Consider the following 21,275-nt stretch of genomic DNA (forward strand, 5'->3'; position numbering starts at 1 on the left):
AGCTGCAACAAGTAATCGTTGAAAATCGCTGAAAAATCAGACAAACTCGATATAATTCTTTAACCTCTTCATCCCTGACCCTCTTTTTGGGGGACCCTGCTTGAAAATGACATGCCCAAAATAAATAGAGTCTATCTCTGCAATTACAAGGCTCTATGTGGATTATCTTGGTATCAAATTAAAGATAATACTTGAGAGATTCCATAGTAAATGCAGATGGGACCCAGCTTAAACGAAGGATTTTTTTTTCCTCACCTAAAACAATATTTCATTTTAAAGTAAATATCACCTTTGGAAATATGAAGTAGGGGCTTAAAAACTCAAGGAACCATGTAACGTGGACACGAGCTGTGCAAAGACTGGTGCAGCTGAAGTGAAGAGGTTTTGGTAACGAGATGCCTCGGCGTTCTCTCCAATTTGGCACAGTTTGGCGCCATCCGTGCAATTTGAGATTTCTCAGGTACCAAATTATTAAAAAAGCACTCAGACCAATGATCAAAATAGTTGTAATAATTAATGTAGTTATTAATAATTGATTGATCAAGTAATTGTTTCAGCCCTAAAAAATTCCACACCAAAGTTTGACCCACATATATGTTAAGTGGAAATAGAGTTCCTGACATTTACAAATACATGGCATTAGGTTTTAGAGAAGGGGGGGGGGGTGTATTTTTGTTTAGGTTATACAGTACTGTGCAAAAGTCTCAGGAGCGCAACTAGCTTTGTTGTTTTTATGTCAGTCAAATTCTGTGATCACTGGATCATTTGGATTGGAATGACGCGACCAAGTGGTTTTGGCAGATCGGATAACAATCCGTCCTCAACGTGTCTCGGTATATATTTACACTTGTACTTAGGCGCTATCCCATTGCAATCCGATCACAGAAAACACATTTTAATAGCAGGTGTAAAAGGGGCCACAGTTGGTCTCGTACATTATCAAACTCTCAATCAGTTAAAGTCATACAACGCGTGTATGTACGGCTCAAGCATGTCTTACATAAACCTGGTGTAAACTACCTTTTTTGCAGCAGATGCTTTTTGACATTTTATAGTGGGGACAAACAGGTGTTACCAATAACATTAAGTCAGGTTACACTCCAGTTTTAGCCGGGGTCGTGCTATTTTTCAAGTGTACGGGAAGGTCACACTAAATACTCAACACTTCAGTGTAGAAGCCGATTCTCTTTCCTGGTAATTTTGATACTTTGAAACTGCAGGATATATACTGTATATACACTATATGGTCAGAAGGGATGAGACGCCTGACCATCACACCAACAGTGACTGTAATGGCATGTTGAAATACAGATACAGTACTTTAATATGGAGTCGGTTCCCCTTTTGCAGCTATAACGGCAAAAGATCCAAGAGTAATATATGGGAATGTGTGTCCATTCATTCTGTAGAGCATTTATGAGGTCAGACACTGATGTTGGATGAGAAGTCTGGATGGGGTTGAGGTCAGGGCTCTGAGCGGGCCAGTCAAGTTCTTCCACATCAAACTCAAACCATGTCTTTATAGTCATTGCTTTGTCCACAGGGGCACAGTCATGTTGGTATAGAAAAGGGCCTTCCTGAAAAAACCGTTGCCACAAAGTTGGACGCATAGCATTGTCCTAAATGTCTTGGTATGCTGAAGCGTTAAGATTGTCCTTCATTGGGGATAAAGGGACTAGAGACCAAATCCTGACTGAAGCTAGACCTGCAACTAACAATTATTTTCGTAATCGATTAATCTGTTGATTAATTTATCGATTAATAGTTTAGTCCATAAAATGTCAGAATATGTTTAAAAAAAAAACGTTGATCAGTGTTTGTCAAACCTGGAAACGTCACAATGTTCTTAAATGTCTTGTTTTGGCCATAAACCAAAAATTATTCAGTTGAATTGTTTATTTGTTATGTGGAGCAAAGAAACAAAGAAAATGTTGACATTTAAGAAGCTAAAAACAATCAGAAATCTTGTTTTAATAATCAAAGAAGCTTCAAAACGATTCATCGATTCTCAAAATAGTTGACTGATTGTTTCAGCTCTAATCGAAACACTTCAATTCAATACTTGTGTGACCGAATACCTTTGTCCATATAGTATAAAGTGTGTTGGGTTAACTGCAGTTCTGTTGTAGATGTTGCGTAACGTTCAACTATGTTCTTCTCAGAATTGTTTACGCCAAATTCAAAGCGTAGATGTTTGGGTGAAAGGTGCGTGAAAACTGGAAAAAAATAATGTCTGTGGTACAACTGTGATGTGGTGAACATGAATTTGTATTTTTATACTTTGTCTTTTATCTTTGTGTGGATGAATTGTCTGCTCTCCATCTTGCCTTGAATTGCCCTTTGATGGATGAATAAAAGGATAATGAATTGTCCCACATTGGTCAAAGCAACGTAAATCACATTTTTGGAGAGTAAAATAATCCAAGTGAATACACGTCAGAGTGACACACACACTGCCATTGCCGTCCATCTCCTTATGAGAGACAGAGTCAGCTAATGAAACCACATCAGGCATCAGGGCTGTTTATTATACAGGGGGCTCTACAAAGCATGTTTGCTTCTATCTATTCATTTATCGTTTCATGTATGTTTTTTTTTTTTAAAGCTCTGTTTTCAATTTGTGGCGACAGTTGTAAATGCAGATTGACACAACAGTGTCATAACATCAAGCCTGCTTCATGTTTCCTATTCTACACTGACCATGTTAAAGCTTTCCATTGAAAACCGCTCGTCACAGAAACCACAGACCAGGACTATGGGATTAGGCTGTTTTTTTTTTTTTGTTTTTTAATAATATCGCTGAGGCAAGAGAAAAATAAGAAATATGATATTTACGCTTCATTGTTCGTGTAAGAGGGAACAAATAAAAGTGTTTTTATCCTTCAGCTCATTTCAAACAGATGAAAATAAAACGGATTCTCCATAAATCTGAAGTGACAATTGAAGGAAGTGGAAATGATCGTTTTCCTGTTGCTAAATGAAGCTAGGGCTGATTATTATCATTATTGATGAATCTGTTGAGTAGAATTCAATCAGTTCTAGATTAAATTCTTGATTCATAAAAAAAACAATAGTGATAAATGTTGATTGTTTCTCAAACCCTCAAGTCTCATTTTGTCCACAAACCAAAGACATTCAGTTTTCAGTCACAGACCAAAGAAACCAAAACCAGAACAGAAGCTCAAATCAGAGAAAACACAAAAATGAAGTGGATGAATTGTTTCTCAAACTAGTCGTCAATCCCTTCAGTTGTTGATTATTAATGTATTCATTGTTGCAGAGCTATCGCCATCTTTGTTGTATTTATCTGTAGAGGTGGACTGATGTGGGTTTTTCTATCACCGATAAAGATGAGGATTTTTAGAAATAAGGGCAGTCAATGGCCGATATTGATGCCAACATTTGGCACATAAGTTAATTATCTTAACCAACTGATAAATCGGTCCATCTCAACATATATGTGCATGCTTATATGTTGTTATTTACCTCGTTTATTCATTGAATGTGTTTTTTGCTTTTCCAAGTGTCCTTTGTTGTCTTGAAAGGTGATTATAAATAAAATGTATCATTACCTTCACTGAGGAGGCTATGTTATTGTTTTTAGATGCACATGTTTGTGTCTGATGTGAGCAGAATAACTCAAAAAAGTAAAACAAATATAATGATGTTTTTTCTGGGGATGTAAGATAAAGAATTTTTGAAAACTATTTATCAAACTCATGAAACGGGGGGAAGTGTATCGACCGCAGTGGGAAACTGAGCAGCCTTGGCAGAGGTTTGTGTTGTTGGAGAGTTTTCTCCGGTTATTACAGTGTCCCATTCAAACTGGAGTCACAGCCTGTAAGATCATTTATTTTCCTGGCTTCAGGCATTCTTGTCTAATTACCAAATAAAACACACAAATAGCAACAATGACGGGTTCTCACGCCTCTCCATCTGGACTGACCATTCCTCAAGTCTAACACAACAGGCAGGTGACACACACACACACACACACACACACACACACACACAGAGAGAGAGAGAGGGAATGTAGGAATGTTAAAACAAATGTTGACTGTTTGCACTGGACCTGTTGTTGTTTATATACTTTCTCCCAGTTGTAATTGTTGTTGTGGTGGTGGTTGTAAATCTGACATCAGCACCTACAAAACCAGACTATCCTGATTCAAACTGAGGGTTCTTACCTTCTGCATCTCTTTTAAGTATTTGGACCAAGCTGTTGTTTACAGTGTAACCATTTCAGCCACAAATAATTATAATAAAAGTTTGTTGTTGTACAACATATTCACAAGCCAAGAAACATTTAAGTGTAATCCAGTCAATGATGCAGATCCAGCAAGTAATAAAGTGTCAGTGAAGTCGAGAGTTAAACATTCATTGTAATAATATGCACTTGCTGCCCCCCACTGGTTACAAAGTGCACATGGTTGCTTTTTACATGACAAGCAGTAAACAGTCAAATATAAATATGTATTAAATCATTTACTGAAAGACATTAAATGTCTCATAACTTTCCAAAAGTGAAACTTTATATATAATTTATTTAGTTAATTACCAGTTTAGTTTTGGAGAAAAAATGCAGAATAAAATGCTGGTCTCATGTGTTTTGTTCACTCAAAGACACGCACGCAAGTAATCAATACTGAAATTTGAGAAGCTGAATCAAGTTTTTTTAATCAAACTTTTTAGTAATTATTATTTGATGTTGTTTGACAATTGTTGTCCATGTTAATGAAGTTATGCAAATAAACAGATAATGTTGGGACATTCCTGATGTTACATAAAACTAAATTGTGCAGTCAAGCTGTTCATTGTATTATAAAGAAAATAAGTTACAAAAACAACTTTTTTTTAGTCCTCGTTCAAACAATGTCTCCTACTTTGAATTGAATTTATTATATGCTCATCATATTTCATAGTGAAGAAAGTGAATTTCAACATAATAAGTTTGGTCAGGTTGAGTATATATGTATTAATGTGGATAGAGCCCCCTCTGCTGGACACGACTGGGATTGCAGTGGACACGAAAACATTTACTGCTGCAAATACAAAAACACTGGTACAAATGAATGCTGTGAAGGAAAATGGAGTTCAGTTTTTGAGGCTGCTGCAGTTTGTGTTGATGATTTATAATGACGATTGTTGGTGTTGGTAATGTGTCTAGGGCAGAAACGATGAGTAGAGGAGGATGTACATGACAACAGCACTGGATTTAACTCCCAATAAATTGGCTAAACTGACACCAAAATACACCCAACTGTTTAATTATTTACATGTCACTACTGTTTTAAAATAAAATTAAAAGAATACACAGATTATTATTTAACTTCTGAAGGAATGTCTGATAAAAATAGCAAAAAAAAAGTAGGAAGAAGTGTGATTTCAGTTCAGTTCAGTGAGGCCCTTTCTTGTAGACCTCTCCCACAGCCTCCTGCAGCTTCTTTACCGATTCCATCACCAGTCGGAAACTTTCACTAAAGTTACCGTTACCTTCCTTCACCCACGCTGCCTGCAGCTCTGTGACCCACGTCAGGATCCCGTCCAGCTGCTCCTGCACCTCCTTCTGCTCCTCCAGCTCAGCCAGCAGCTCCTGCCTGGCACAGACCTCTGCTTCATAAGCTCTCTGCAGGTCTGTCATGGACGACTCCAGCCTCAGCACCCCCTGACACGAGACATGAAAACCGCTATATTCATTCATCGTTGACCACTTCAATTTTGACCTCGACATGAGGGTCCATGGTACCCTGATTTTTTTTTGTTATATGGAGAAAAGAAACCAGAAAATATTCACCTTTAAGAAGCCGAAAAATCAGAGAACTTGTTTATCTCTCAAATTGATTATCAAAATAGTTGACAATTGATTTAGTAAATCGATTGATAATCGATTGTTTCTGCCTGAATTAAAGCATTAACATCATATTTAGGGTTTACATTCTAGTCTTGATGAGCTGCTTGACACTACAGTTTTGCCATTCAACCCTTTACATGCTGCAGCATGGGGTTAAGTGCTTGACTCTGGTCTATAAGGCTCTTCTTGGCTCGGTCCCTGCTTATTTAAGCACTTTTCTTCAGAGAACCAGAAGCCACTACGTCTTGCGTTCAAATGACATTTTGCACTCGTCTGCTCCACGTGTTCGGACAGAGATGGGGAAAAAAGCTTTCAGTTTCTCTGCCCCTGCTGCTTGGAATACTCTCCAAACTGAACTTAAAATGCCGGCTTTTATTTCATTAGGAGCTTTCCGCTCCATCTTAAAAGACAGACAACAGAAATCCTTTGAACAGTGTCTATGTTCTTAAATCGTTACTGTGATCACAACTGCACTTTATGTTTATCTAGTTGCAATTTTATATTTCAATGTTTTGTTTTGTAAATGTTGCATTTCCTGCTTCTTATTTAACTTTTGATGTGTGCTGCTGCCTTTCTTGGTCAGGTCTCCCTTGTGAAAGAGATCTTGATCTCAATGGGTCTTTTATCTGGTTAAATAAAGGTTAAATAAAAAATAAAATAAAAAAAGTGTGTAGGTCAAGGACACATACAGCAGGGCCAGGATTTGAACCCACATCCTTTGAGTTGACCGACAACTCGCCCTACCACTGGCTCAATGCTAACTTTTATTTCTAAAATGTAAGTACATTTTACATCAAAAATTACTTTTGCTACTTAAAGTTATATGGTATGGTGACTTCAACGTAATTTTCTGGTAAAATACTTTTACTCACGTAAGACCGTTTCCTCTTTATCCAAAATTATTTAAGAAAATGTTTCCAAAACCTTATAGATATGAACCAAAATAAAACGGAATACAGACGGAAATGTTTGTTTGTTTACGAACCAGGGAAAAAAACACAATCACCACAATTCCACACATCACTGCCTCCTCCTCCTCCTCCTCCTACACCCACCTGCAGGTCTTGGTTGACTGACTTGTGTGACTGGTCCTCGGGCAGCAGGACATTCGGCGGCACGGAGAAGCAGCGGTTCATCAGCAGCGTCTCCATCCGCTCCGACAGTTGCTTGAACCGGTCTTCGAGGAAGAGCTGCAGCTTCCGGCTGCACTCACGGGCCCGGGTCCGGAGCAGCTCTTCGGCCGCGTCGGACTCGCCTTTGCTCAGCTGCCTCACACACACCTTCTCCACCACGGGCAAAATGTCGCACAGACAGTCCTGGAAGGCGCTGTAGACCCGCAGCATACACGTCTGCGGCGTGAAGCCGAAAAACTGCGCCTCGTATAGTTTTAGTGTCGAAGGAGGGAGACAGTCCGTGTCCGCGTCAACATCTCCGACAACCTCCATCTCTCCTGCTTCCCGGGTTTCCCGCGCCATGTCAAACGTATGACGTCATTCTTCTTCCGCCTTCGTCATTTGACGTTTTTACGACGTTTAAAGATGGCGCTTTACCGCCACCAACCGGTAGGGAGGTACGGAGAATAAATAAATTAATTAATAAATAAATAAAGCATTTATCGTGTGCAACAGAACAAACAACAGTAAAGAACAGATAAAAGAACAATTAAAGGGTGGTGACATTTTAACAAAAAAAAAAATCCACAAGGTTTATAACTTCAAGATTCAAGATTCAAGATTCAAGATTCAAGATTTTTATTTGTCACATGTGGATGTACAAGTACACCCCAGTGAAATGACATTGCAAAACAAGCCCCTCTGTGCAACTGTGAAGCACTAATAAAATAAAATAAAATAAGATAAAGTAAAGTAGAGTAAAAATATAATTAAAATAAAAAAAAATAAAGAGCAAGTGGCTTATCTAGACGGAAACGGCACAAAACATAATCAATCGTTTTCTTTGCCGACATGACATGGGGATGAAAAAAAACAACAACTCTAATTTGTGTTAAATAAAACACAAATTATAAAATAAGGGTTAGTACATATGCTAACCTGTAACGCTGTAGTACATATGCCAGGCCTGTCAGTGTCGCTACATGCTACACCAAAACCGGAGAAGAAGACACGTTAAAGCTGTAATAACAGATTCATAGACAGAATAAACCGAGCCAGGGGAAAGAAAACAGACCAAACAACAGACCATCATATTAATTTAATTATTTTATTGAGATAGCACCTTTAATGGTGTTAAATAGCTTTCAATTGTATTGTTAAAATAGGCTAAAAAGGGTTTATTGTTCCTCAATTCATTCCTCTGATGATAACGTTTGCCAGTTTGAAATAACCTGCGAATACTCTGTACAGATGTCGTGACGTCAGACGCACGGCTCGGACACGCCCCCTCGTTGGCAGGAAAAAAGGACATGCGCGAGCGCCCTCTCTTCCTGCTCGGCTGCTGCTTCTCCTCTTCGGTCTGTCTATGTTGATAGCGGCTTCTGCTCCCACACGTGTGCGCCTTCCTATGTGAATCTCTCTCCTCGGGACCCGTTCTCAAAAAGCTCATCCTCCTGCTCCATCACGGTAAGTACACAAACCTTCTGCGGTGAGTGTTTTTTGTTTTTTTGCGCCGTATGCGCAGCCGCGTGAGCGGCGGGGGCAGAGGTTACGGACCCTGGAAGTTTAGCCGGGTTTGCCGCTATTAGCTCGATGCTGTTAGCTAGCTGCCGCCGCCGCCGCCGCCGCCGCTGCTGCCAATGCGTCTACTTTTTTGTTGTGGTGTCGCCATAGATCGCTAACGCTAGCAGTTGTAATTAGCACAGTTTGTCCACACACGCGCCCTGTGTAGTTCTGTGTAGTTTAAGCGTATGAAGGAGCTGTTAATCGGTCGTTCGTAGGCCGAAGAACGCGGCTAACTCAACAACCAGTAAGTAGGTCTGCATGTTTGTTTTGTATGAAGAGGAGCGCGAGGACACAGTCAGTGAACACACACACACACACAACAGGCTCAGTCTCTGTCCTCGGTACAAAAGGTTCCCAAGTTTGTTTGTAGAATTAGCATGAAACATAGCCACAAACAAACTAATGCACTAACATTAAGGAATAAAGGAAATATTATTCACCGTTTCTGTTAGGCACGTGTGAATTATGTGTAAATGAGTAGATGAGTGTATTTTATTTATCCCAAAGATGGCTGGTTCGTGTTACAATTGCATGACAAACTATTAAATTGGATTAGTGCTGATAAAACAAATATTTTTGTCATAGTTAAAGTGAAAGTGCACACGAACGTCGTAAAATAAGATTTTGTACACGGCAATGCTATTGCAGATTTCCCCCCCTTTTCTGTCTTCTGCTCAAAAGCTTCCACTGATACATGATGCAACTTAAAACACGGCTGTAAACAAAATTAATGCACTACAAATTAATCACAAGGATTGTCTGTTAGTAAGCTCGGCCACATTTTATAGTCATTCGATTTCCCTCATGCACGATTAGTCCAATAATGGGAGTCGACCACAATCAGCTTATTGTTGGAACCTTTTATCTTAGAAATGCAGAATGCTGCATACAGTCTCATCCCGAGCTCCGCCACTCAACTGTGCGGTGTTTGTAAATATTTAAAGAATGAACTTTTGACAAAATGCTCATAAACTAAATCACAGGTTTTGAGGGTTTGTTTGTGTATATGAAATTGTATAATTCATGAAAATATTTGCTTTGCTGACTGTTTTATACTAGTATGGACTTTATTGATATTTATTTCTAATTTAAAGTAGTAATTCATTCATTTTACAGTTTGAATTGTCCCTTGTCGATAATAAAGATCTATTCTACTCTGTTGTTTTCTATTCTCTCTTTAGGTGCAAAGCCATATAATCCAGTCAACATGGGGGCTTATCTGTCGCAGCCAAACACGACCAAGACCTCTTCCAATGGCGGCAACAGCAACTTAAGCTACGGCTTCTCTGCCATGCAGGGCTGGCGTGTCTCTATGGAGGTAAGGACGAAAATTAGATCAAAGCCATGTTGCTGTCCTGTGGGGCCTTTTCTGTGTAGGTTTTATTTGAATGTAGCTGCTCGATGTCTCTCCAAAGTGTCTTCTCCTCTCTCTGCATCAGCTGCAGTGATGGGTGAAGTCTGTCATTCGCCGTCAGGGTTTTTGTTACTGTCCGACAGCATCAAAGAACACGTAATTGATGTCGGCCGTGCGGCTCTTGGCTCATTGCACGTGGAAAAAGTGCTGCAATGCACCTTTTTGAAGATCTCGTCTCTTCTTCTTCTCACTTCCCCATTCTTAAGTCAGAAAATATGACGCATTATCATGTATGAGAGCCAACTAGATGTAATAAATCAGATGGAGATAATCAACAGGTAAATTTAGTTCATACATGTGAGCCAATCAGCCAGAAAGAATGTATGAGCACATGCAACAGTAATAACTCAACTTAGTTGCTTGACATATCGTTAGAATACAATATCATTTGTGGTTTAACAAGTTTTCTTAATGATTACATTTGTTTTCCTACATGTGTATGCTGTTTTTTATGTTAAAGGCCAGATGGGAAATTTCATTATTATATTATTCATAACATTTTATTTATCCCCTTGGGGCAATTAAGAGGGCAGATGGCGGTAACTTGGGAAATGATAATTAAGCCCAAAGAAGAAATGAAAGAGAAAAAAAAGTAAGAGATGCAGAACAAGGGAAGGAATGGGCGTCTCAGTGGTGGGTGATGTGGCAATGGTCAACTTGGATATGCAAACAGTGAGATTGTAATATATAATGATAGAGTTTTATGTGAACCTGTGCTGATATTTTAATCAACATTTTTACCTGTGTTGTGTTCCAGGATGCTCACAATTGTATTCCAGATTTTGATGAGGATACTGCCATGTTTGCTGTGTATGATGGACATGGAGGTAACACCCGCTGTTTTTATAACGAGCACCAGCCAGACACACAAATTCCCCCTTACGTTTGGATTTTTACAATTCTTTACAATATAACATTTTTTGTGAAGTGTTACGACAGGTTATTTTTGTTGTTGGGACACATCTTGGAATATTGTGTGTATCCACGCCTACCCTGAGAATTTATACAACCCCTTGTTCCCATTTAGGTGAAGAGGTGGCTCTGTACTGTTCAAAGTACCTTCCTGACATCATCAAGGAGCAGAGGACCTACAAAGATGGCAAACTGCAAAAGGTGCGACGCTCCTGAGGCCACAGGCCTTGTCATTTTTAACAAGTTTTGTGGTCAGTGTGTGCTGCTCAGCTCTGACGTAGTTGCAGAGTCAGGCTGTGCAAACGTCTTAGGCCACCACTGGTTTTATTGTTGGCTGGTATTCTAATGGAACGATTAAGAAATAATAAGAAAAGATGATTACAGCATTACTAAAACAACAACTGCAGGACTTTCATACTTGTGCAGTACTGTATAACAGCAATAGGGTAAATGATTGGGCCATTTGATTCAACAAAGAGAATGCAGAATAGAATAGACCTCCAGCGTTATCTCTCAAACTCAATACTGCACAGTCCCACGTGACTTTGACTGACGCATGTATTGCTCGTCGTCTCCAGGCCCTGGAAGACGCTTTCTTGGCAATCGATGGCAAAATAATCACGGAAGAGGTCATCAAGGAGCTGGTACAGATCGCTGGACGACCCACCAAGGAGCTGCCCACGGAAAAGGTGGCAGATGAGGATGACTGTAAGCACAGTTTATGTTGTGTTCTCTGGTGTTGACGTCATTTGTCGCAAACATAGTATTTGAACATCCAGTATATTTAATTATGACCAGATTTATTAAAGACAGTTTGCACAAGTGCAAGCAAGGGTGTGAAATAAAACAGAAAATTGTAAGAATACAATAAAGGAGAGCAACTGGCTGTGAAAATTCACTACTGGAAAAAAACTGACTTAAATAAGAATAATGCTTTTTGAGTCCTAAATTCCTCTTTGCTTTCAGTGGACACAGAGGAGGCAGCTCTTCTCCATGAGGAGGCCACAATGAGCATAGAGGAGCTGCTGGTGCGCTATGGAAACGCTGTCAAAAATGCTTCTGCCAGGTACTACATCAATCTTTTATTTTCATGCAAGGTCTTAGCCCTTGGTGTAGCAGTGATTGGCACTACTTTGACCCCGTCTTCCAAAAGAATTACCACCTGAACTTGGGTGTTGTAAATCTCTCAGTCCAGCTTTCATTCTTTACTCCAGCTCACGTCCACAGATGTAATTTCTTTTACCCTGCTCTCAACCACTATTTTCCACCATGTATTATTTATGAAAAGGAGAATCGTTGCATCTGCTTTACTAATGCTTTAACATGCAATTGAAACCTCTGTTTTTTTTTGCCGTTTTTAGTACAGCTGCTAAAAAGGCGTGCTGCCCTCACTCTGAGGCCTCGGGGGACAAAGGGGACAAAGGAGAAGAACCGAAGAAAGAGGGGCTGAACGGAGAATTGGAGGAGGAGAGCAACAGGAAGGTGAAAGCAGGTGAAGGAGCGGCATTCGGTTCTAAGCTGCGGGCCTGTCGGCAAACAGGAAGGAGCGAAGACAGCGGTGCAGGTACAGATCATGGATTCAGTAATTTTTAACCAAAGCTGTAAAAAGACAAACTTCCTGTTTCAAAGGTCCAGTGTGTAAAAGTAATTGACATCTAATGGTGAGACACAACAAACACTCATCCCTACTAAAGCATCAGGGAACTACCGTACCACAAAGAATGTAAACACTCTTCCAAATTCCGTTTGAGTTGTAAGCACCTGCTTCCAACATAGCAGTGCAAGATGGTGACCTCTATAAAGCAATGACCTGTACAGTGTATATGAAAGGTTTGGCCTAAAGCTATGAAAACGAAATTATTTAAATTTTAAAGTGAATTTAAATTTCTGACAGTCAGCCCTCCTGAATGTTACACACTAGATCTTTTACTTAGCCGCTGAAATAAGTGTCAACATGTGGAAAAAAACAGTCATTCTGTTGATAAGCTTCATTAAACGCTGCCTCCTTTTCCCTCTTTGCTCTGGCGTCTTGTGAACAGCAGGTGACTGTGGAGAGTCGGCGAGCTCCAACGGTGAGGAAAAGGCCGGTAAGGCCGAAGGAGACGCGGGTCCGTCCTGCTCCTCTCTGCCCTCCAAGGCCGCAGGAGATTCAAAGTCCAGGTTCTTTGATGACAGTGAGGAGTCTGAGGAGGGAGAGGAAGAGGAGGGCAGTGATGAAGAGGTTAGAGCTGGAGAACAGATTGTAGTCTCTTTTTCTTGGATGTGAATGCTGTCTCACTCACTGAAAACCTGCCTAATTATGTTTTTTTTTTTTTTTTTTTAAATGTCAGGATGGCAGTGAAGATGAAGAAGGTGACAGCAGTGAGATGGAAGAAGAGGAGGATACCGAGGAGGGAGAGGAAGACTCTGAGGAGGAAGAGGAGGAAGAAATGTGTCTTCCTGGAATGGATGGCAAGGAGGAGGTGTGTACAACTGATAATTAGCTGTTTCGAGCCATGAAGCCATTCTGTAGTAAAGGTCTGGGGTCTTGGAACCAAAATTTGTTTGTTAGTGGCATGAAATTTAAAGAAAGTGTTGTCATGTATTTACAGCCTGGCTCAGACAGCGGCACCACAGCCGTCGTGGCTCTGATCCGAGGGAAGCAGCTGATCGTGGCCAATGCTGGAGACTCTCGCTGTGTGGTGTCTGAACACGGTAAGCTGAAAATCTTCACCGTGGTGTTTATTTACTTCCCGTGTGTGTGTGGTACAGATGTTGGATGACTGTACAACATACATACCACCTGCCTGTGTGTAATAGCAGAATCTTTAAGGAAAGGCGGAGATGATGATGTGTAACGAGCACTTCCTTTGCCTTCTTTGCTGTAGGCAAAGCTGTCGACATGTCGTACGACCACAAACCAGAAGATGAGGTGGAACTAGCTCGCATCAAAAACGCTGGAGGGAAAGTGTCCATGGACGGACGCGTCAACGGTGGACTGAACTTGTCCAGAGCTATTGGTAAGACTGAGTTTGGTCTCGTCATTATAACTTTATATTAAGTTAGGGCTAAATGTTTGTTTCCCAGTGACATGAATGACAGAGATGGTTTTGTTTCAGGGGTTTTATATCGTGAATCCATATCAGTATCCAGATGCCAACCAAAGTCTTTCATCTAGATCTGTCCTTTACTTCTTTCATTCTGCTTAAAGACAAATATAATGTTCTAAGCTTCATCTGGACTCTGGTTCTTAGGTGACCACTTCTACAAGAGGAACAAGGCTCTGTGCCCAGAGGAGCAGATGATTTCTTCCATGCCTGACGTCAAAGTCCTGACCCTTAACGAGGAACATGACTTCATGGTCCTCGCCTGCGATGGCATTTGGTGAGTAACAGTGTAGACAAACGCTGGCTGCACTTAAACCTGCAGATCGGGCAAGGCAGGTCATAAAATTGATTTGGATTAAAAGCACCTGGGTGAGATGATACATAATTGATGATATTCTAATAATAAATAACCTGTTGATCCGCTGTGTGTGTGCAGGAATGTGTTAAGCAGTCAGGAGGTTGTGGATTTCATCAGTGAGAGGCTCAAACCAGACCAGAGTGGCAAAGCCAAACCACTGTCCTCTATAGTGGAAGAGGTAAGAGAGTTTCTTACACACTATTGTCATCATTTGTACTAAAATGACTAACAAAGCGCAGAAATAAAACTATAACATGAAAACAGATGGAACACTTTGTGAACACACTGTGTAGGTTTAGCAATTGTTTAATGATTCATTAAACGACTGCTACATTCCAAAATAGTTTACTTTTTCTATTACACTACTGTTCAAAAGTTTGGGATCATTTTGAAATGTCCTTATTTTTGAAGGAAACGCACTTTTTTCAATGAATATAACATTAAATGAATCAGAAATACACTCTGTACATTGTTAATGTGGTAAACGACTATTCTAGCTGCAAACGTCTGGTTTTTAATGGAATATGTACATAGGTGTCTATGTTCACCTGTGTATATGTTTGGTAATCGCGTTAGAAGGCTATTGGATGATTAGAAAACTTTTGTGCAATGATGTTAGCACAATTGAAAACAGTTTTGTTGGTTCTTTGAGGAAAGCAAAGTTTGAAGGGCAAAATGATTATTTTGAATAAAAGTCATTATTTCTAATCTATATTTTCTATTCATTTTGCAACTCTTTTGATGAATAAGTGTGACTTTTAATGAAAAACACAAAAAAAGTGTATAGGTGACCCCAAACTTTTGAACGGTATTGTATATAGTATATTTTTTGATGTGAATATATTTCTGGTTTGCCCTCCTGTGACAAAGAATCCAGGAAAAACTGAATATTTTTTGCTCTCCCATTTCAAATCCTTGTGTCCTCCTAACAGCTGGTGGACCACTGTTTGGCTCCCGACACGTCTGGAGATGGGACAGGATGTGACAACATGACTTGCATCCTCATCACCCTGCAGCCTCACTCGTCCTCCGCTCAGCCGGACAGCACGAAGAGGAAGCACCAGGAGGAGGCAGCCGAGACCGAGCACGGAAAGGAGGAGAACGGAAACGACAGCAAACGGGCCAAAAGTGACTAGACGAAAACGGGGGGGGGAACCTGTACCCGGGGAGCAGCTGGTCCTAGACTACACCAGAGACACGTTGTGTTTAAAATTAAATCCTTACCTCACAAACAAAAACAGTCCACCCCCAAGACAGAATTTGCAATTGCTAAATGTTTTCTCAAAGATCAGCCGAACGAACCACAACCGTAGTCATTGTCCTCTCGTCTCAGGTGGACTCTCCACTTAAACGCCCACACTAGCTTTTTTCATTTGTTTTAGTAGCAGTGGAAGGAGGCCGGACTCACTTAAACTTCTTAACAACGGGCTGGCATGCCGACTAGAATGTCACTTTTCCTTGTATTTATACCCGTCGAACGTGGGAATCATGTGAAGGTTACATGAAGGGAAAACTGAATGGATTGATTCACCGTCCTGTGTCCCAAATTGAAACGTCAAGACTGCCAATGCAAGTCGAACCTAATGTTTTGATGCAGGGTTTCAGTCTGCGTCCAAACGCATGTTTTTGTTTTAAAAACAAAATGCTATACAACTCACCTATGAAAACATGGCTGACCCTATTTTTAATTTTAAGACCCCCGGGGTTATGGTCAGGCCTGGAAATGAGACTTTAAGAAATGATGGCAAATTGGCTGTATTGTATCCCCCTGTCCTTACCGCTCGAACGACTGTAATATTAACTACCAATGCAGCTGTGGTTTGGTGTAAAACTAGTGAACTATACATTTAAATGAATAATAAAACTCCTAACCGCTCATCATCATCTTAAAACAAGCTCTTTCTTTTACTTTTGTGATCAGCTGTTACTGCTGCGACACAGGGAAAGGGCAAAAAAGCCACAGAAAACATGCATGGAACAACTGTTCATGACGCAAAGAATCGTGCAGAAAACATGGAGTGAACATTTCTGAGGGACTGCCATGATTTCCTTAAGAACATAGCAGATTTTTTCCTTTCTCATTTCTTTTGACAGTGGCATGGACTTAACGAGACACAATAACTCCTGAGTCGGTCACCCACGGTCACATTGACGACGTATTCCTTACTTACTCATAATGATTTTGTCGTAACAGTTCCACTTAATCGCCCAACACAAAAAAAATACCCATCTTGCATTGTGGTCATTGTCCAGCGTTACCTGACCAGTCGTGTGTCATTCTTCTAAACGGTGAACAAAGCTGTTTTTGTTTTTCTATATGAGAACATTTAGTGTGGACGTAGCCTCGTGCTCCTCTGAACCATGAAGGATGTTGGAGTCCAGTTGCTCTAATTAACAATTTATATATATTAGCGTAAACATTATATTTCTTCCCATTAGCACCCATTTAAACGTGAGGATTTATTTTTAAAGCCTTGTTGGTCACATAACGCCCCCCCCCCCCATTTACAGGACCATTATCTTGCCTTTTTCTATTTCTGCTTTGTGTCTTTTGTCTTGATCAAAATCTGTAAAGTACCAGATTGCGTAAAGATGCCAGGGTTTGTGAGAAAACTCTTCATCTGTGAGGAGATGATGGCGGGGAAATGGAGAAGAGGTGTCGATGATGGAAAACCTGGATCCGGCCTAAAAACACACACACACACACACGCGTCTCCAGGACTCTGACCTTCCTCCACTGCATTCACCCTCTCTGCCCGTCTCTGTTTCCTCATAACGCCTTTTAAAGATTATCTCTTGATCATGTGTTTAATTTAAAATGTATTTCCAAGTCTATGATTTTTCTATTTTTTTTTTGTTGTTGATGGATTGATTCTCTTGCAGTTTTTTTTTTTTTAAAGAAATTATCATTTTTGTGACCACACTCTGAAAATGTCTCGATGCTGGACTGTAGAGAGGATGCACGAGGTTGTTTGTTTTGTTTGTTCGTTAAATGGAAATACACTTTAAATTTCACAGGTCCCAAGACAGTGCAACTGTTAGGATTTCTTTATTTCCAGACGCCTCATTTAAAACCATGTTGTGACTATAAGTTTGTTTCTCGTGTTGCGTCTCGTCACTGTGCCCTTTTTCCTGTACATAGTTTTTTCAATACTTGTAATTGAAGAAAAAGGAAAAAAGAAAACACTTTTTCTTTGTAATTGTGTGTCAACGTGACATTTTTGGTGCATACTCTTTTGACACCAGTATGTAAGTTCATACAAATACATTTTTTAAATAATGAGAAAACTCTGTGTCTGTGTGTGTTTTATTTGCAAGTCTGTATTTTAACTGCTGGTTTCATGCACGATTTAATTTTTATATTTTTCTTTTATACAAGCTGCTGATTGACTAGTCATAAAATCGGTTGAAATTCCATTTGAGGGAGAAAAAAATTGGTGCATTTCTACACATTTTTCCAATGTTGCCCCTCACAATCTGACATCTAAAACTTTATTTTTTTACTTTACTTTATATTAAAAAGGTCACATAGAGTGGTCCTGTTGCACATAAATGTTAGTTATGGAGGTCTACTTACATACATTAACTTGTTTTTATGGTCAAAAACCTAGTTGCTGTAAACTAGCCGATAGAAATCCTCTTTTCTGACAGTGTTTTTCTGCTGCGAGATTTCAGAGTGAACTTTCACCCCCAGAAGACAGAGTCTTGTGATTGGCCAGTACTATCCAGCACATTTGTTCTCAGAAGCGCAGCGCCCCCCTCTGGAACGGTGGATACACTGCTCCACATTATCAAAACATTGTTTTAACAGTGTTTAAAAATAGCTTCTTCACGACTCCCCGCCGCAGTCCCTTTTATGACTTCAAACCGGAGTCAGACCCAGAGTCAGAAGACACTGTCGCTCGTGAAACACCTCCACAACGGACGTTATTCTTCTTCTGCGGTTCAATGTACGCAACCGGATGTGCCTGGACTAGTGCCCGGAGCAGGACGATCGGTTGTTCAGGAGAACCGATGCTTACGTAACTATTACGGGATTTTCAGTGATCTCGTTGAGCCCCGAGATTACAATTAAACACGTTCTCAGCAGTGGCTGAACTGTTTGTTTCGAACCGTCAGGGCTTCATAAACAAGGTAATGACACAGATACACACCAAAAAAACAGCGGTCTAGTTCCGCTTTAAGAAAATGGTTCATATTTTCATAAATGGTAACAGTCGCACATAGATACAGTACATCAGGGCTCTCAAACTCAAATGACCTGGGGGCCAATGCGCATCTATTGTGGTCAAGAGGGGGCCGGCCGAGAGAACAAAAAGTGGGGGGGGGGGACTATTGTCCACAATATTGCATCATGATATCACATGTATACTATTTATGATGCAAAATTAATTTATTAATATCAAAAACAAACATTTATTTTAAATTACATAAATAATAGTAACTGTAATTAAGATTCATACCAGGAGCCGTTTCGGCCATTCGTGGCTCGGGCCCTAACAAGTGTATTTCTATATGTAATTGAATGTTGTATATGATACATTTAATAATGGGATAATTATGACAAAATGTCTTATTATTACTGTTATTAAAAACATTGCTAGCAAACATATATTATATTCTATCACCTCGCTGGCAGCTGTGCCTCAGCTACACACTGTTTAAAAGATGGTGAGGTCGTTGGCCATGTTTTCATTATAGCATGATATTAAGTGGGGGGGCTGCATGTAATCGATTGGGGGGCCGTCAGTTTGAGACCCCTGCTGTCGATGAAAGTAAAGAATTACAAAGACGGTATCCACTGACATGTTTTCTATTATTTAGATGTGGAATATTGAGTGTAGCATGAACCATGTAATGGTCCACATATGTTTGAGTGGCTTTATGACAGGCTGAACTGAACTTTTTAAGCAATAATGTATTTATTCACACATATAATAATATAAATAATTTACACCCTTTTTGAAAACCTGTGTTTGGTATCAAACTCAGATTTTTGTTTAAATGTTGTTTAAAAGAGAGGAATTTAAGGATGTTGGAGCTCTCTCTATATACACTACTTATACAGTGATATTCTACCATGAAAACAGGGCATTTAAGTAAAAGGATGCGATGGTCATTTCTTTATCTCAAACAAGATCTAACAACAGTGGATAATACCACAACAAACAATCTCAATAACTTGATCAAGTGTTGTCTTGGTCTCATGATGTCAAAATGTGAACACTATGATGAAGAGGACTGTTTGAATACAAATAGTCATTGAACCAGAACTTTTAGTTGAACCACTACATCAGACAGTGATTTTTGCAGTTAATCACCTTGTTAGAGAACAGCATGTTATTCTATAAGTACTGAAACGGTGAACAATTGGACATGTGCATTCAAAGGTTCAGAGATGAGCTCTGTCACCTGTAAAGGTTATAGTGCATTTTAGGTGCATTCTGAAACTGAATCCAAAAGCCAAACATCCCTAACTCTTTGCGTCTAACATTTCTTCCCAGCAGCATCTATTGAAACCTGAGGATCTTTTATTCTTTAGTCACATAACAATGCAGTCACAGCACCATTATCCCTCCTTTTTTTGGTATTCCCGTGTCCTTCATTGTTCTGTGGAGATCTGCCATACTAATAATAATAATATCATCAATAATATCACTCCTTTAAAAAATATTTCCCATCATACTTTGAGTCGCAGCACGCAGTCACAGCCCAACTTGTTGGGCAACACTGTTCACTCTGTATCAAGTGCACAATCCAGCACAAATGAACTCATTTTGACACGCGTTTGTTGTGATGTTGTTCTCCACAGTAGGATGAAGAAGGGTTTATCAGAAAGATGATGTTCACCAAGTCACTGCAGATTGGGGAATCACTTCTACACTGATGTGATCATAACTGGCTGAAAGTCTCCCACTATACCCCCGTGAATCATCACTTTCAATTTCATTATTTTTGAACTTTGTGTCATATGTGATTTTAACTCACATGACTGTTTGTTTTTGGTTTCTTTTTTCCTCTAAAAACAGGCTTCACTACAGTGACATCGCATGGTCATGTGGAGGTTTAACGGAAACTGAAAAAGTAAACAAAAATGGGGAGCAGACATGAAAACCCAGAGCAACAGACAGAACTGAAACAAATGGAGAAACTAAATACACTCCAGGGACAATCGGACACAGGTGGAACAAATTAGGGCGTGGGCAAACAATCAACAGGGAACTAGGAAGAATTACAAAATAAAACAGGAAACCAGAAACAAAACGTTTACATGATCACTTTGTATCAAGTGCACAATCCAACACTAACTTAAATATCTTGTTTATTTTACATGCTTGTATTGTGACGTGTTCTCCACAGTAGGATGAAAGAAAGATGAAGTCCGCCATGACTTTTCCTTTATTATTTTGACTTTTGGTTTCATAATCATAACCTTATAAACTGTGACATCATTTTGGCTCAAGCAATCGTTTTGGTTTCTTTTTCACGGACTGAAAACACGCTTCCATGTAGTGATATTATTACACTGTCACGTGGAGGTTCAGCAACTGTTCGAGAAAGTTCTGTTATCTACAGGTTGAAAATAAGGAAATAAAGATGCCTATTTGTTGGCACCAGGAAGTGCAGTTTAAAGAAATGAGCAAAAAAGACTAAGAATTCAAACTAACAAAAACCCAAAAGCATTAAAAACCCAGAGCAACAGACAGAACTGACACATGGCATGGAACAAACAAACAAACAGAAACAGCCACGGACACGGAGACTAAATACACTAGGGAGGCAATCAGACACAGGTGAGACACAAACAGGACACAGGTGAGACACATTAGGGCGGAGCAGGCAATCAACAGGGAAGTTACAACACACACAAGGAAGACGTACAAACTAAAAACCCAAGGTAAAACAGACAATAATAATAATAAAGACTGGATAATCCAGGGATTGTGACAGAAATGACAAAAGTCCAGAAATTCAT

At 39.8% G+C, this 21,275-nt stretch overlaps 2 protein-coding genes across 4 annotated transcripts; one reads left to right on the forward strand and one right to left on the reverse strand.

Annotated features, from left to right (window-relative positions):
- Positions 1–5,395: 5,395 nt before the first annotated feature.
- Positions 5,396–7,326, reverse strand: mis12 (MIS12 kinetochore complex component; the record flags this gene model as incomplete). The annotated part of the gene is made up of 2 exons (XM_083901165.1): positions 5,396–5,665; positions 6,907–7,326. The coding sequence occupies 2 exons, from the start codon at positions 7,324–7,326 to the stop codon at positions 5,396–5,398; spliced, it is 690 nt and encodes a 229-aa protein (XP_083757291.1).
- A 985-nt stretch (positions 7,327–8,311) lies between these two features.
- ppm1g (protein phosphatase, Mg2+/Mn2+ dependent, 1G) lies at positions 8,312–16,362 on the forward strand. Of its 3 annotated transcripts, none has more exons than XM_083900701.1 (14): positions 8,312–8,430; positions 9,711–9,847; positions 10,701–10,770; positions 10,971–11,056; positions 11,434–11,563; positions 11,822–11,921; positions 12,217–12,419; positions 12,895–13,076; positions 13,186–13,317; positions 13,447–13,549; positions 13,723–13,854; positions 14,089–14,218; positions 14,378–14,477; positions 15,232–16,362. In XM_083900701.1, the coding sequence occupies exons 2-14, from the start codon at positions 9,737–9,739 to the stop codon at positions 15,433–15,435; spliced, it is 1,683 nt and encodes a 560-aa protein (XP_083756827.1). In that variant the 5' UTR covers positions 8,312–8,430; positions 9,711–9,736; the 3' UTR covers positions 15,436–16,362. The 3 variants fall into 3 exon arrangements, with proteins under 3 accessions (XP_083756827.1, XP_083756829.1, XP_083756828.1); XM_083900703.1 differs by having other exon boundaries at positions 12,898–13,076; XM_083900702.1 differs by lacking the exon at positions 8,312–8,430 and adding an exon at positions 8,635–8,773.
- The last annotated feature ends 4,913 nt before the right edge of the window (positions 16,363–21,275 follow it).

Source organism: Microchirus variegatus (assembly GCF_963457635.1).
Source record: "Microchirus variegatus genome assembly, chromosome: 14".
Lineage (NCBI taxonomy): Eukaryota > Metazoa > Chordata > Actinopteri > Pleuronectiformes > Soleidae > Microchirus > Microchirus variegatus.

Bases quoted from the DNA above. Each gene is read 5' to 3' on its own strand.
- ppm1g (XM_083900701.1), top strand. From the start codon at position 9,737: ATGGGGGCTTATCTGTCGCAGCCAAACACGACCAAGACCTCTTCCAAT. The intron at 11,922-12,216 runs GTACTACATCAA...TGCCGTTTTTAG, and splicing joins GTCAAAAATGCTTCTGCCAG to TACAGCTGCTAAAAAGGCGT. The intron at 13,077-13,185 runs GTTAGAGCTGGA...TTTAAATGTCAG, and splicing joins AGGAGGGCAGTGATGAAGAG to GATGGCAGTGAAGATGAAGA.